This window comes from Equus przewalskii, chromosome 19, assembly GCF_037783145.1.
Source record: "Equus przewalskii isolate Varuska chromosome 19, EquPr2, whole genome shotgun sequence".
Lineage (NCBI taxonomy): Eukaryota > Metazoa > Chordata > Mammalia > Perissodactyla > Equidae > Equus > Equus przewalskii.
Window position 1 is genome coordinate 34,887,694 of NC_091849.1, and position 15,317 is coordinate 34,903,010.

A 15,317-nucleotide genomic window follows, 5' to 3' on the forward strand; every position below is an offset into this window, starting at 1 on the left:
ATCAAGCCTGGGAATCCAGCAAGTTTCTTTTGTTTTTAGATTCCTTTGGGGATCAGGGCTAGGACTCTAGCAACTTTCCTGGGTTTTCAGGAAATTTCAGAAATGGGATCCCAGTCATCTAAATGTTCTGAGGGAAACCCTCCTTCAGGGACCCTGGCTGGATTTATGTTTAAGAACTATGAGCCCCCTACACGCACGTTTTCAACTCAGTGGACCAAACTGACTTTCAATCTCCCTAAACTTGCTTCTCTTAAAACCAAATTGGAAGACCACGGCTATAAAATTAAGCAAAATGAATGGTATATCTCTGTTCCCTGGTACCTGGAGGCTTCTGAACACACACAAAACACTAAAATTGCCTCACAAGATACTGTGTCTAAATTAGCCAACACACCTAAAAAACCGAGGGAGAGCAAAACGGCCTCTGAAGCCTCATGTCCCCTTCTCCTTCCTTGTCTCAGGCACCATCTTGCTTGTCTTCTCAGACTCCGCTCCAGCAGCCATCTTGTGCTCAGGCTCTGCCCCACCACCATCTTCCTCTCTCCCCCTCTGCAAAAACCTGCCCCTTTAAAATCAGACCCTCTGAGGATTCAAATGCTAAACCCTTAATTACCAAGTTAATTGTAGCAAACAAACAACTAGAAGGAAAAAAAAATTTAAATAGCACCCTAGACTTTTGATACTAGACAAAACGACCCCAAAAACAGCTCTAAAAAGACCCTTACGGAATGCAAATTTTAAAATTTTTAGTAAAAGGCTTTGGCCATCTGAACAAGTAACCATAAGTTAGTCTATCTGCCAGAAATACGACTTGGATCCAACCATTCTTTTGAGTTTTGTGCCTGAGACATGGTTAAAACTTTAAAACAAAATTATAAGGTCTTCGCTTGCATCTGTTTGTATGTTACATGAGTCTTTATATACGTGCATTGTAGATATGTGGTACATTTCTACCTCCAGATGGTACTGCTAAAATTGATTTATAAATAGTTCTATTTACTTGGCTTAAAAATAAACAAGCACTGGGGGCCGGCCCCATGGCCAAGTGGTTAAGTTTGCGAGCTCGGCTTTGGTGGCCCGGGGTTTCACCGGTTCAGATCCTGGGGGCAGACATGGTACCACTCATCAGGCCATGCTGTTTCCTAAAAATTCAAATTCTAAATGAAATCTTTTTGACCTGTATGTAACTTTGAGATTTTCTGAGGGACCTGGAACATCTCAAAAGATTTGTTCCTGGGGCCCGCCCGGTGGCCGAGTGGTTAAGTTTGCGTGCTCTGCTTCGGTGGCCTGGGGTTTCGCTGGTTCAGATCCTGGGTGCAGACATGGCACCACTCGTCAGACCATGCTGAGGCAGTGTCATGCCACATGCCACATACTACAACTAGAAGGACCCACAACTAAAATATACAACTATGTACTGGGGGTATTTGGGGAGAAAAAGCAGGAAAAACAGAAAAAAAAAAGATTGGCAACAGTTCTTAGCTCAGGTGCCAATCGTTAATTAAAAAAAAAAAAGATTTGTTCCTGGGCGTGGACCTACACCACTTATTGCAAGAGTAATGGGATTTGCAAATGGTGGAAATCTCTCAGATTGCAAGGGATTGGGAATCGTGGACATTTTCCCAATCCAGCAATCAGAGAGATTTCCACCATTTGTAATGTTTTGAGAGTAAAATAACTTGCAAATGGTGGAAATCTTTCTGATTGCTGGATTTGCCATCAGAAACCTCAATCTGTCCAAGATAGTGATGACCCCTCAGTTCACTCTATAAGTAATTTCCCTGGGATTCTAGATGCTGTTATTTGCCTAAATTGCTCTGCTGGCCCATTTTACTGAGTCAGAATGCCAAGCCTGCCTAAATTTGTCCCTTGCTTTAATTTAACCCAACTTTGGAATAGGGAAACAAAATCTTTTGAATATTTGTATGAAAAATTTTGTGGGACCATTAATGTAAGTCAAATCATCTGTATGATTCTTAACATGTTCGTGTATTTAGGCAACCTCTCGGTATGTAACAACACAGTATCTGAGCCTTGGTTATATAATGCTAACGTCTCTATGTTGATGAACGAGTCTGCAGATGATACAACTAATGCAGGAGCCTTATGTACACCCCCTGGTTACAGCTTCATGTGGGGAAGTTTTGGTAATAGCCTTTATGCCTGGGCAACTCATAGCCTTGAAGCTGGAGAATGCAAGGACAGTGTGTCCTTGCCATATTCACTGTCCGGCATAATCAGAGACCTCTTATTGGTCTCTCCCATTGAATCTCCATAGTTGCTCTAAATGAGAACTCCCAGGAGGTGTATGTGATGGAGGTGGGTTTGCCTCCATGGGAAGAGCTTTCTTCCCATCAATCAGACTGAGTGCCAATGAACAAATGATCAGGAATCTCTCCCTGCACTAGAAGAGTTGGCCAACTCCATATCCAAAGCAAGTTCAGCTCAGCAACAACAGCTTAACTCACTGGCCAAGATAGTTGTGGATAATTATATAGCCCTTGATTATCTATTCACTGGGCAAGGAGGTCTCTATGTGGTGGTAAACACCTCCTGTTGCACATTGATAAATGCCTCTGGGGAAGCAGAAACCCAAGTACATAGATTAGAGAGCAAACACACTGGCTGTAACAAATTTCACCTGACAATCCACTGCCTTTTGATTTGTTCAGCTGGCTACTTTCAAGTCTCGGCTCCTGGTTTAGAACCATCCTGCAAACTGGGATTATAGTATTGCTCTTAATCTTACTCTATAATTACTGTAAAGTTCTGTACCTATTGCCTGCTGAACCTCTGTAAAACTGACGTGCCCAATAAGGTGATGCTGGCCCAGCACTTTGAGATGATCTCTAACGCCTACAACCTTGGCAAAATATAGACTTTAGATGGGAAATGCCTGAGAGTTCTCCCTCTAACCTTCCTTGTTACTCAAATGCAGCCTAAATGGTTTCCAACCACTATGTACTTTCCCTCCAATGGGACACAATAACCAGGAAAGGTCCTTCCTGGCACCGAGGGACAAGACCACAACGTGCAGAGAACCTGACTGTTGATCAGCAATGCTTTTGGAGAAAGATCTTGATCAAAAGGGTAAATGTGAAATGAATAAAAAAAACTTCAATCAAATTGGAGTTGGGAAGGACTGTAGGGGGAGCTCTCAAGCCCTGTCATACATCTCAATTACTCCAAACAGGAAGAGACGCTTGCATCTCTCACAGGAAGTACAACTACTTTACTACTGAAGGAAGCTCCTCTCCTGACCTGGCAACAGCCCAGCCAATGAGAAACGCCACAGCTCAGCCAATGAGAAGCTGTCATTACCCTGAACTGTTCCTTTCCTCCAATGCACTTTGGTTTAGAACGGCCCCACCCTGCTCCCTCTAGGAGGCCCTTCCTACCCCCTACTCTATAAAAGCAAGCCCCTCCCTTGTCTCTCTGGATGGGCCCATGGCGCCATAGCAGGCAAATCCCAAATTGCAATTCTTTTGGCTATTCCCAAATAAACTCGTTTTGAGAGTAAAATAACTGGTAAATTTGCTTTTTAAGTTGACAGGCAGAATGAACGGCATCCTTGAAGAGAGCACAGTTGAAGGTATGCATATCATTTTCTCCTTCTGTTTCTGTTTTCAGATGTTCTGTATCTGTGTGATAACGCTCTTGGTTTGGCTGAGGTGAGAATGGGTAAAAGAAATGGAAAAGTAACAGATGAACAGAAAACAAAACAGTTTCAGATCTAGCTTCTCTCCCTTTTCCCTGTCAGCCAACAGTTTTACCTTTCCCATTGAATGAGCATGAAAGAATAGCTCTGAAAACTACACAAAAAGGTACTTTTCTTTTTTATTACAGAGAGTCACATGGTTGGCTCACACCAGCCTTTGCTGCCAGGGGTAGAGATGCACTGTTTCAAGGCCCCTGGGAGAAAGCCCCATCCCTCTAACTCTTTGAAGAGTCACTATAATAGGATTTTGACTATAAGCAGCTGAAAAATGGAGGCCAGTTTCCAAGAAGAAATATTTTAGCCCTTTAAATATGACTTCTAATATTTCAAGTACTACAGATTTCCGTTTCTGAAATTCAGTCAATATGCTGAAATTTTCAAGCTGGGTTGAACAAAGTTTCAGAACAGGCTGAGTTTAATGGTACCTAGCCCTGATAATGCCAAGATAAACTACTTAAAAATGTCATTCCATTCATGTTTATATAGAAAACTTTTCTTCTAACAAAATAAATACATGTTCAAGAAAGCGTCATAATCTATAAGCTAAACCAAAGACAGCCGCTGTGAACACTTGGTGGATAGTCTTTGAGGGAGCGCAGCATTAGCAGTGTGGATGCTGAGACCAAACATTCTGGGTTCAAATCTCACCTTGAGCGCTTGAGTACATTTAGCTGGGCACAATTTGTTTGCACAAATTACTTAATCTCACTGAACCTCAGTTTTTTCTCACCTGTAAAATGTAGATTATAACAGTTCCTATTATACTTATATATTACACTATATATAGTATATTACTATATATTACTATATATATTACTATATATAATATATTACTTATATTATACTATATATAGTAAGTAATAAACGAGGCAACATACACAAAACACTTAGAACAGAGCTCGGCAAATGTAAGCATACAAGCAGTCCTACACAAATAGACACATATTTCTTTCCCACTAAACGGTTTCATATCACAAATACTATTTCATAGCCTGCTTTGATCACTTAGGAACATGTTACAAACATTCTCCTGTGTTAGTAAATGTCTGTTTACAACATACACAGGACTCTGAGTAAAGCTGCTGCAGGCGGTACTTCAACACAGGATGCCTATGTGCTTTTTTACAGCACGTTGCTTCGCCACTCTGAGCACAGCTAGAGGAATAAGAAATCAGCAACTGATGCGAAGGTAAGGCAGGCATCTTCAAAACGGCCAGAAGCTAATAATGTGGCCTGGCAGCCCCGCCCAAAGGTCCTAACTAGGCAAAACCAAGCAGCTCCTCTCTCTTGGGAAGGCTGACTGTGTGATACACACAGAGAGCCAACAGACTGGTGAGTGGTACACAAGGGAGGAAAAACCTAAAACGAAAAGTGGTAAGTAGAAGCCAAGAGGCTGAGAAAAGACTAGAAAGGTGGCTCCTCCACGGTGGCAGAGGGGCTGGGCCACTGGTGCAGTGACTGGGCTCCTTGAGCTACACTGCATTTCCACTTGTGTTCCACCTACCGTCAGCAAGGCCTGCCTGTGTACTGTGACCCAGTTCTGCACAGCCTCGCTGGGCGACTGCTGCAACACTGTCATATTCTTCCTCATTTAACCGAGCGACCTATAGGTATATCTACTCCTAACAACCTGAAAGGGCCTACCTCAACTGCATTTACATGGCTGTTCTAGAGGTCACATCAGTAACTGCGGCACTTATTTTGTCAAGCAGTTGCTGTGTTAAGCACTGGGGATTCAACAGTGAGCAAGAAAGAATGGTACTTCACAGCGTGTAAAGTCTAGCACAGAAGACAAACAAGAAGTATTAATAAAGCATGATAAATACCATGATGCTAGAAGTACAGACTACATGGACACAAACAGGAAGAACGACGAATCCACAGGGCAAAATCACGAAGACTACATGGATAAAGTCACCTTCTGCTTTAAGCACAAAGTGAGCCAGGTGTGCCAGATAGTGCAGACTGCTCACCCAGTACTCATTCCCACCCATACGGACTCCACGACCACGAGCCTTGTAAAGTTACAGAGTCTTCACAGAGCAACAGGAGACTGATCAGTGTTTCCTATCAGGCCACCCAAGAGTCCTAGCCTCATTTAACAGGAAAGGCTGATTTCTTTGGTGGGTAAGCATCTTTCAAGCCTAGAAATATTTAGAATGAAAGACAAAAATGTTTAAGAGAATCAAAATCATAGTATAAGTATTTCTATGTTAAGAAGGAGACCAGGAGGGCCGGCCTGGTGGCGCAGTGGTTAAGTGTGCAACATTCCGTTTCGGCGGCCCGGGGTTCACCGGTTTGGACATGGCACCGCTTGGCACGCCATGCTGTGGTAGGCGTCCCACATATAAAGTAGAGGAAGATGGGCACAGAATGTTAGCTCAGGGCCAGTCTTCCTCAGCAAAAAGAGGATTGGTGGCAGATGTTGGCTCAGGGCTAATTTTCCTCAAAAAAAAAAAAAAAGAAGGAGACTAGACAGATTTTATGATTTTATAATGTTTAAAAGAATTTGGTCTATTAGACCGTAACCTCAATTTTGAAAGTATGATTGAAAAATTTATTTCTGACTTGTGATTTTAAGTTGAAAAATCTCAGTAAGTTTACATATACTATGGAAATATTTAAAGAATCTAAGACCCACCGTATTTGTAGGTTTAAACACTGAGATTCACAGGACTTTTTTGCTGAAGAGTTTCATAAGGTTTTATTTTGTTTATTCAGATGACTGAAATACTTTAAAAAGCAATCAAATATATTAAATGTATAAATGTAATTTGAAACATCTGAAAGTCTTCAATCAACTGGTCTAGGTATTATCCAAAAGCCCCTTAAAAGTGACTAGTAAAATCCTCTATGCTTATAAATAAGGTAATCAGATCTTTACGCATTATGAAAGAACTACGTTTTTAAATGTGTACTTTAAAAAAGTCGTAACATTTTGAAAACTAAATAAACCTCTGAATAGTGATTTCTGCTTACAAAAGCTACCCCTTCAAGGGCAACAAAAAATATCCACCTACATCCCCTCTGATTCCAAGTATCATTCTCTGTTGAATGGACGTGGAATTGGAAAAACCACCCCATCCATTTTATTTTCATGGAAGCCACTGAAATGTTTGTTTTTGTAACAACACATTTCTCTAATTTTTATTGTTTGTACAAATGTTTGATTTATTTTGTACCTTTCCTAAAGTTCCAAGCAGTTCAGACATTTCTCTATCCTCTCAATAATGCTGGAATAAAGTACAGGGTATGGTATGACTCTCCTTTGACTGGAGGGGGAAAAAATTTGCTGAAAGTCAGGCAGGATTCGTCAGGGCTAAGAACGGCAGGCAGGGTTTAATTTCAAGCTCGGAATTCCTCCCAAGACAAGAGGCAGGTAAGATACTGATCCTCTAAGGAATATGGTTTAATTATCCGTGCTGCAACCTTCACCTTCTTGTGTCACAAGCACCTTAATCCTATTTCATTCTATTCTCTGTTTCATCTACTGAAGGATGGTATGGAACTTCCGGGAAACAAAAGGGTAAGAAAGATCCCTATATCCTTTCCTACTCCTTGGCTGCATTTCCTACTGCAATCATCTAGTTTTCTACATGTTAGTTGCACTTGTATAACTCAGGGACAAATCAACCATAAGGCTCAAAAACAAAGCAACAATAGTAACAACAACTAATACAAGCTTTCCTGAGACAGAAGCCGAATGGAAATGTGCTCTACAAAGGCAGAGCTGGCAGATTCCCCTCACAACTCCTAAGACCAAGAAGCAAGTTTTGCACAAGGTCTCTGAACTTTTTCCTTTCTCCCTTCTAGAACCATCACTCTTATTTCAGGTCTTCCAACAACCTGCCTGAATCTACAACTGCCATGGTAACTCTGTCAAACGTCACTTTCGCCTTACGTGCCTTAGAACCTACAGGAGTCAACTGGATTTCAATCACAATTATGTAGCTGAGGTCCACCAACTGGCCGCACCACACTTACTTGAATAGTCAAACCTTGGGGATCCTCCTGAAAGAACTCTGATAATTTCCACGTAGTATTTCTTCAGGACTTTTACTGTTCTATCTGTCAGAGAAGCATGCAGCAATTACTTTCTGTTCACCTAGCTGTGCCCTAGGCACAGGAAGGGAGGGTTTAAAATAGGAACTGTAACCACTGTCCTCAGAGATTACAATCGAGTTATGGATACGAGATACATGATAAAATGAGAGTGACACGAGCCAATGTAAGTCTGTAGGAATTCAGAGCGAGGAAAGAGCTCCTTGAGTATTCCCAGGGTAAGATTAGTCTAAGAGGACTTCAGCCAGGGCGGACCCAAAAGAAATGTAGAATTTAGACTTGTTCTAAGTGCTATTTTGTATGTCCTTAGAACCAGTCCCCTCTGAAACAAGGAAATGGATCTAAAGAGCCCTCGGTAGCCAGGGCAGGTAAATAGGGGTGATAAAATGAGACAACCTAAGCAGAGCAGTGAATGATGTCGCCACAAAAGGCTATAGAGAAACACTAGCTCCTGCCTCCTCGTTTTGAACTGCAGTCTCTTTCTCAGCTTCCCCAAACAAACTAACCTCTCGCAGTAAGGAAACTAAGGGTCCAAGACTTTACTTCTTTTAAGTGTTTATTCTAGAGTATCTAGTTAGATATATTGTCATGTGTCACTTAATGATGGGGATGCGTTCTGAGAAAAGTGTTGTTGGGCAATGCTGTCGTGCAAACACGAGAGAGTGTACTTACACAAACCTAGGTGGTATAACCTACTAGACACCTAGGCTATATGATACTAATCTTAGGGGACCACCATTGTATATGTGGTCTGTTGTTGACCGAAATGTCATTATGTGGTGCATGACTGTACTGGGTATGACCAAGGAACTGAACACATATACGTTGAATATCATGTGACTGAATAAAAAAGAAGACACTATTATCTCTCAGGTTGCACCATTAACAGCTTCTGACTAAGAGAATTGTTGCTTTAGCCACTGTTCTACGGCCAGGACCCAGGAAGCACAGGAATACAAGGGCTGTCTCCTCCTCATCCACAGGTTAACGAGAACGGGCCATTTATACCAATACTGCCTGTTCCTCTTATTTCTTAGGGCCAATGAACTTTCTGATACTTGATCTTCTGCCACAGGTAACAGAGGCAATGTTGAAAGAGATCCATGGGAAGTCACAAAGGACTGTCCAGTATATTGAAATACAGTCACTACCATGATCCCTCTCTCTACAGAGAGAGTCTGATCAACATCACCACGTCACAATCTGATCACCCCTTTAATCAAGGAGACACATGGTAACTGTTAAATGCCTTCCTTCTCTGATCACGAGTGAGTACATTTATTCAGTGAGAGGTGATAAGTACTACACAGACATGACAGGTTCGTGGTTACGAGATACGTCCATGCCCTTTCTCTCAGTGCGTACCTCCTCGCAGACTTCACGGACTGCTGCCACACTCGGCTCCTCCTCGGGCTCCATGCCTCCTCCAGGGACAATCCATCGGTCTGGATGGCGACTACTGCTCACAAGTAGCACCTGAAAGTCACAGAGGTCACAGGGGCAGTTAAAAACTCAAAAAGACACCTTCATACAAATTCAGAGTTTAAACAAAGTAAAAGTGCCTATGACCCATTCTTTGTTTACATCTCTCCAAATCACTTCATGTAAGGTAGATGTTGTTTCCATTTGAAAAGCAGACAACCTGCCTAGTAAGAGCAGAAGGGCATCTGAACCAGTGGCCATGACCTCTACCCTCCCCTCAGACTCTCAGTCACTTGTCCTATCTACCTTCTCTTTCGTTCCTTTCTCTAAAGCCCTGTGAACACAGAGCTGACAGGGACTTAAAAAAAGATTGTCAACGGTGAGCCTGTGAGCGCTGTGAAGGCTGACCAGAAGGAAAGAAGTCCTTAGCCCTGGTTGGCACCATAGTCCCAGCACTTTCCCTCCGAGGTTCTCACTCCTGTTTGTCCCAGTTCCTGCTCCATCAGATGGCCACTGGCCAATATAACACACTACCCTACACTCAAAGTGTACAATGAGAACCTAACCCTCTCACCTACAGGAGAAGTAGAAAAACTTCTTTTCATCACGCTTTCAGCCAAGATAAAACTGGAATGTTTTTACTAGAAAGTTTGATTAATGAAAAAACCCCCACCACACACAAAATGATATAGAACACAGTTTACTAATTTGAATTTAATCAGTATTCTAGTCATGGTTGAAATAAAATTTAGACTTTTCCTAGTTCCTTTTCCTTATCCCTCTCTAGGACAGATGCTAAAAACAAAGTTAGCTGGACTCACTATTTGGAGGTAGAGTTGGGTTGGCATTATTTACAAAACTAAAGGAATCCTCAACTGTTCCCTGAACCATCACTTTCTGATGATGTCTTCCTATTCCAAACCGTGTTCCCCATCCCATCCAACCCCCACCCCCGCACTTAACTCCTACTCTGCAGTCATCCTTGTTGCTGAAAGAAAATGCTACTTCCTCTTGAGCCATTACAGAAGCCACCAGTGACTCCCTGGCACCTACTTTCCAGTCACCTCCTCTCTCCCTTGAGGCCTCTGCAACTGGCTAGCTACAAGCCCTCGGAAATTCTACCTTCTTCTTCATCCTTAATCCCTTTTTTCTGTCATGAGAGATTCTCCTGATGCTCCTCTACAAACTCTGTGATCTGCAGACTCAGAGGGGACCACGGAGTTACATGAAGGAAATCCATGAATCCATATGCAGTCACCATTATACAGCCCATGGACCGAGAAAATAATGCCTTATGCTTACAAGCACTTTTTAAAAATGTATCTAAGTTCTGGTTTGATTAATACAATGCAGGGTAATTTAAAATAATATAAAATCCACAGTAGTTTTTGGTTGGTGTGTATACATGTTTAATCAAGGGACATTCAAAGTACAATGCGAAGGTTCCATAAAATTTTGCTTTTAAGTAAGAGTCTTCACTGGACACCTACTTCATATACAAAAATTAACTCAAAATGGGCCAACAACCTAAATGTAAGAGGTAAAACTATAAAATGGGGGTAAATCTTTATGACCTTGGATTTGGCAAGATATGCCAAATTCTTAGACATGACACCAAAAGCATGAGCAACAAAAGAAAAAATAGATAAATTGCACTTCATCAAAATGAAAAACTTCTGCATATCAAAGAACATTATCAGGAATGAGAGGGGCTGGCCCCGTGGCCGAGTGCTTAAGTTTGCACGCTCCGCTTTGACGGTCAGGGGGTTCGCTGGTTCGGATCCTGGGCGCTGACATGACACTGCTCATTAGGCCATGCTGAGGTGGTGTCCCACATGCCACAACTAGAAGGACCTACAACTAGAATATGCAACTATGTACTGGGGGGATTCACGGGGGCGGGAAATGAGAAAAGGTGACCTGTAGAGTGGGAGAAAATATTTGCAAAGCATATATCTGATAAGGGTCTGATATCCAAAACACATAAAGAACTCTTACAACTCAACAAAAAGACAAACAGACTTTCTTCAATTTCTTCAGAGAAGATATACAAATAACCAACGAGCACATGAAAAGATGCTCAACATCATTAGTCACTAGGGAAATGCAAAGTAAAACCACCATGAGATACCACTTTACACTCACTAGAATGGCTATAATTTAAAAAACAACAAGTACTGACAAGGATGTAGAGCAATTGGGACCCTCACACATTGTTAGTAGGAACGTAAAATAATTCCGGCACTGTGGAAAACAGGTTGGTGGTTTGAGACTTTTCCTCAAAAAGTTAAACATAAAATTACCCTAAGATCTAGCAATTCCACTCCCAGGCATATACCCCAAAGAACTGAAAACATGTACTCAAACACACATAAACGTTCATAGCAGCAGTATTCACAATGGCCAAAAAGTAGAAACAACTAAAACGTCCATAAATGGATGAATGGATAAACAAAATGTGGCACATCCATACACAATATTCACCCATGAAAAGAAATACATGCTACACAGTGGATGAACTTTGAAAACATTATATTAAGTGAAAGTCTCAAAAAGTCACAATCTGTATGATTCCATGTATATGAAATATGCAGAATAGGTAAATCCATAGAGACAGAAAGCAAACCGGTAGTTGCCAATAACTGAGGGAAGAGAAGGGAAGAAGGGGGAGTAACTGCTTAATGGATACAGGGTTTTATTTTGGAATGATGAAAGTGTTCTGAAACCAAATAGAAATGGTAGTCAGTTGCTAAATGCCACTGACTTGTTCACTTGAAAATGGTTAATGTTTTGTTATATGAACTTCACCTCAATAAAATAAAACTAGTTTTAGGATCACAGTGATTTTTTAAAAGCTAAAAGAGTCAGTGCCACTACTTTCTTCTTCAGAGTCTACACTCCAGGAAAGCCACCTTCCAGAAGGTTATCCTTAGTTTTATAATATTAAATTATAAAGCTAAAATAATATACTATTTCCATAAAAGAAAAAGGAGATCATTGCCATACCCATTCTCCTCGATAACTGTGGCCAATCTTACATTTTAAAAAATTCCTTATCAAAAGAAAAATAAACCCAAATATAATCATGTTTGTTAATTCAAGTTAAAAAGTTAAAAAAAAAAAAAACTCCTCCAAAGCCAAACACTCTAGATAATGGCATTTAAGTCATCTATCTAATCTTCAAGGAAGATTCAAGAAGAAAAAGTAGAAAAGGGGGTTAATCCTTCACTGATTTGTTATATAAATAACAACACGTAGTCTTTCTTCCTAGAGTTCTCCCACTTCCGGGCAGTGTTCACCAGCCATTCTAAACCTAAGCATTCACTTCAAAGGCTGACTAGGGCCATCTAATTAGTTATGGTCTACATGAAAGATCTTTACAGGGACATTTTAAAACTAAAGCAAAGCAAAGGAAATCTCTAACATAAAGTATAATTTAATGTCTAAATTTCAATCAGTGTGAAATATTATTTAGTAAATCTTGTGTTACTGCTTTGCACATTCAAAGCCTAACTATACGAGGTCAGACTATACGTAATACTGAGGCTGGAGAAAGCAAACCTCATTATTTGCAGTCACACGTCAAAGCAAACCCCATTACCAGTAAACAGTTCTTCTCGGTAAGTTTCCTTGACAACCCATCAAACATTTATTGAAAAAAAACAAAATAAACTATTCCTTACTTTAGCCAGAGGCTTCACTCCTTCCTACTTGATAAAACAGTAAGTGGTGTTCTGGTCAGCAAATTCTTATTCTGAAACTTGATTTTTAAATACAAAATTATCTAAAAAAATTAAATGGCAAAGCTCCTAAAAGATCCTGAAAACAACACACTAAGAAAAAAAATAGAATTTATCATTTATTCAACAAACATTAAGCATTATCATGAACCGGGAACAGGAGAGGCAGAGATGAAAACCTCTGCAATTTTGAGGCAGATCAGAGTGGGGGATTGGCCGGTCAGGAAACAGACCTGTTACGCAGCTCTTGTCATCGAGAGAGATGACATCAGTGCAGAGATGGAACACACCCACCCATATATGAGCTCTTGGATTCATGATACGAGTGGCCCTGCAAGGACAACTTGTTATCCACATGGACACAGAGGAAAATCATTATATTGATTAGGGACACGTTCATAGCAAAAGAATAAATAAATGTACAGAAATTATAAACTTCATGGGAGGAGATTTACATAAAGGGCTTCAGGGGACCAGTAACGTTTTATTTCTTAGGAGTTTTTTATTGCTTTAATATTGTTTAATACAAATTTTCCAAAGAATATAATAGAAAGCCACAGTCTCTGCCCTAAAGAAACTGAGTATCTACCTGGCGGAGTAATAACACAGGGTGAGGAGTGCTTTAGTTGAGGCATGCATGGGATACCACAATGACACTGAAAAGAGACACCTAACCCAGGCTGGGGGGAGGCGGTAGAGGGACGGCAAGGGAAGGTTTCTTAAAGGAAGAGACCTAGGTGAATCCAAGCTCAAGAAGGACTCTTTTCAACAAAGAATCATCAGAAGCCTACTGTGTGCTTTTGTGCTTGGGACACAAAAGCAAGGTAGACACAGCCTCAGCTCTTAAGAAATTTAAAGTCCAGTGAATGAGACCAACAACCAGACAGGTGACTGATTACATTTCAGTGACTGTGCCAGAGACCATAATGCTCGCTAGATGACCACGCCTACAGTATCAATCCCCTCTTCCTGTTAGGTGGGCCCACTTGACTAGGTGTGGCTAATGAAATGTGAGCAGAAGGGACACGTGTCACTTCTGGGCTGAGGCAGGGAGAAGTCTATCCAGTCCCTCTCTTCCTCTGTCATAGGGCCCAAGGACGTGCGGACTTCCAGCTGATAGAGCTACAAGCCTGGGCCCCTGAACGGAAGAGAGTTCCAGCATGGAACAGAGCCTCTGAAAACCCATGACTGATAGGCATCGTAACAGAGAATACAACTCTGCTGTGCTAAAACAACGAGACTTCAGGGTAAACTTGTAACTGCACATAACCTAGTCTATCCTGGTTAACGGTGTGAGAGGTCAGTGAAATGTCTAAGGATCTGTTCAGTTGACTGCCTCACCTCCAATCCCTAAGCAGAGTCTGACCCATATAAGTGGCCAATAAATGTCTGATGAGCAGATGAAAGAATGGACCAATGACCGACTGAACAAACAACTGCTTTAAAAAGGAATGCGGAGAGCACAGAGAAGGGGTTACTTAGCAAGGCTGAACAAAAAGGCAGGGGTCCAATTATAAACAGTTTGGATTGAAATGTGAAGGCAGGGGGTAAGTCACTGAAGTTATGTAAGCAAAGCAATGACATAACCCAATTTGGATTTTAGAAAGGTCACCTTGACTTGGGCTGGAGATAGACAAGCCTGGTAACAGAATAGGTTTCTGTAGTTAATTCAGGTGGAGAAAGAATGAGGACAGAAGTGGGAGTTGGAAGGAGATGACAGATTTCCAGATATACAGAAGGAAGAATCCACAGGACCAGCTGACTGACAGAATGTAGGCTGGGTCAATGGTAGAGCTGCCCTCCAAGGGGAATGTGGAAGGGTCAGTGGAAGAGGGAACCACAGGGAAGTTTCCTCTAAATATCTAAATTTGAAAGTTCAGTGAGAAGTCTAATGAATATTTCTAGTGGACAACCATATTAATGTGGGACAAAGAGCTGAGAAACAGTGGTCTCAGACTCTTCCAGCCAGGATGAGACTAACACAAGGGAAAATACGTGCATTTGTAAAGCTCTAGCTAGATGAGCTGTTCCCATTCCCCCTAACCACCCTGCACTCCCTTTCGCGTTGGGCAAATTTCCATTTGCACTGCCAAGAGTATAGTGGGGGTAGATATATTCCAGGTATCCCAGGTTAAAGTTTTGGAAATATTTTCCTTAAAAATTCGATTATCGGGGCCGGCCCTATGGCCAAGTGGTTAAGTTTGCGCACTCCGCTTGGGCAGCCCAGGGTTCAGATCCTGGGCACGGACATGGCACTGCTCATTAGGCCCTGTTGAGGCGGCGTCCCACATGCCACAATTAGAAGGACCCACAACTAAAATATACAACTATGTAATGGGGGCATTTGGGGAGAAAAAAGCAGGGGGAAAAAAATA

The 15,317-nt window shown here is 41.5% G+C and overlaps 1 protein-coding gene across 1 annotated transcript in view; it reads right to left on the reverse strand.

Moving 5' to 3' along the window:
- The window catches only part of NUDT3 (nudix hydrolase 3), a 112,058-nt gene that overhangs the window by 44,447 nt on the left and 52,294 nt on the right, over positions 1-15,317 (reverse strand). The window contains exon 2 of the mRNA XM_070585860.1: positions 9,146-9,256. Within this exon, the coding sequence (XP_070441961.1) occupies positions 9,146-9,256 (111 nt within the window). The remainder of the gene's footprint in view (positions 1-9,145; positions 9,257-15,317) is intronic.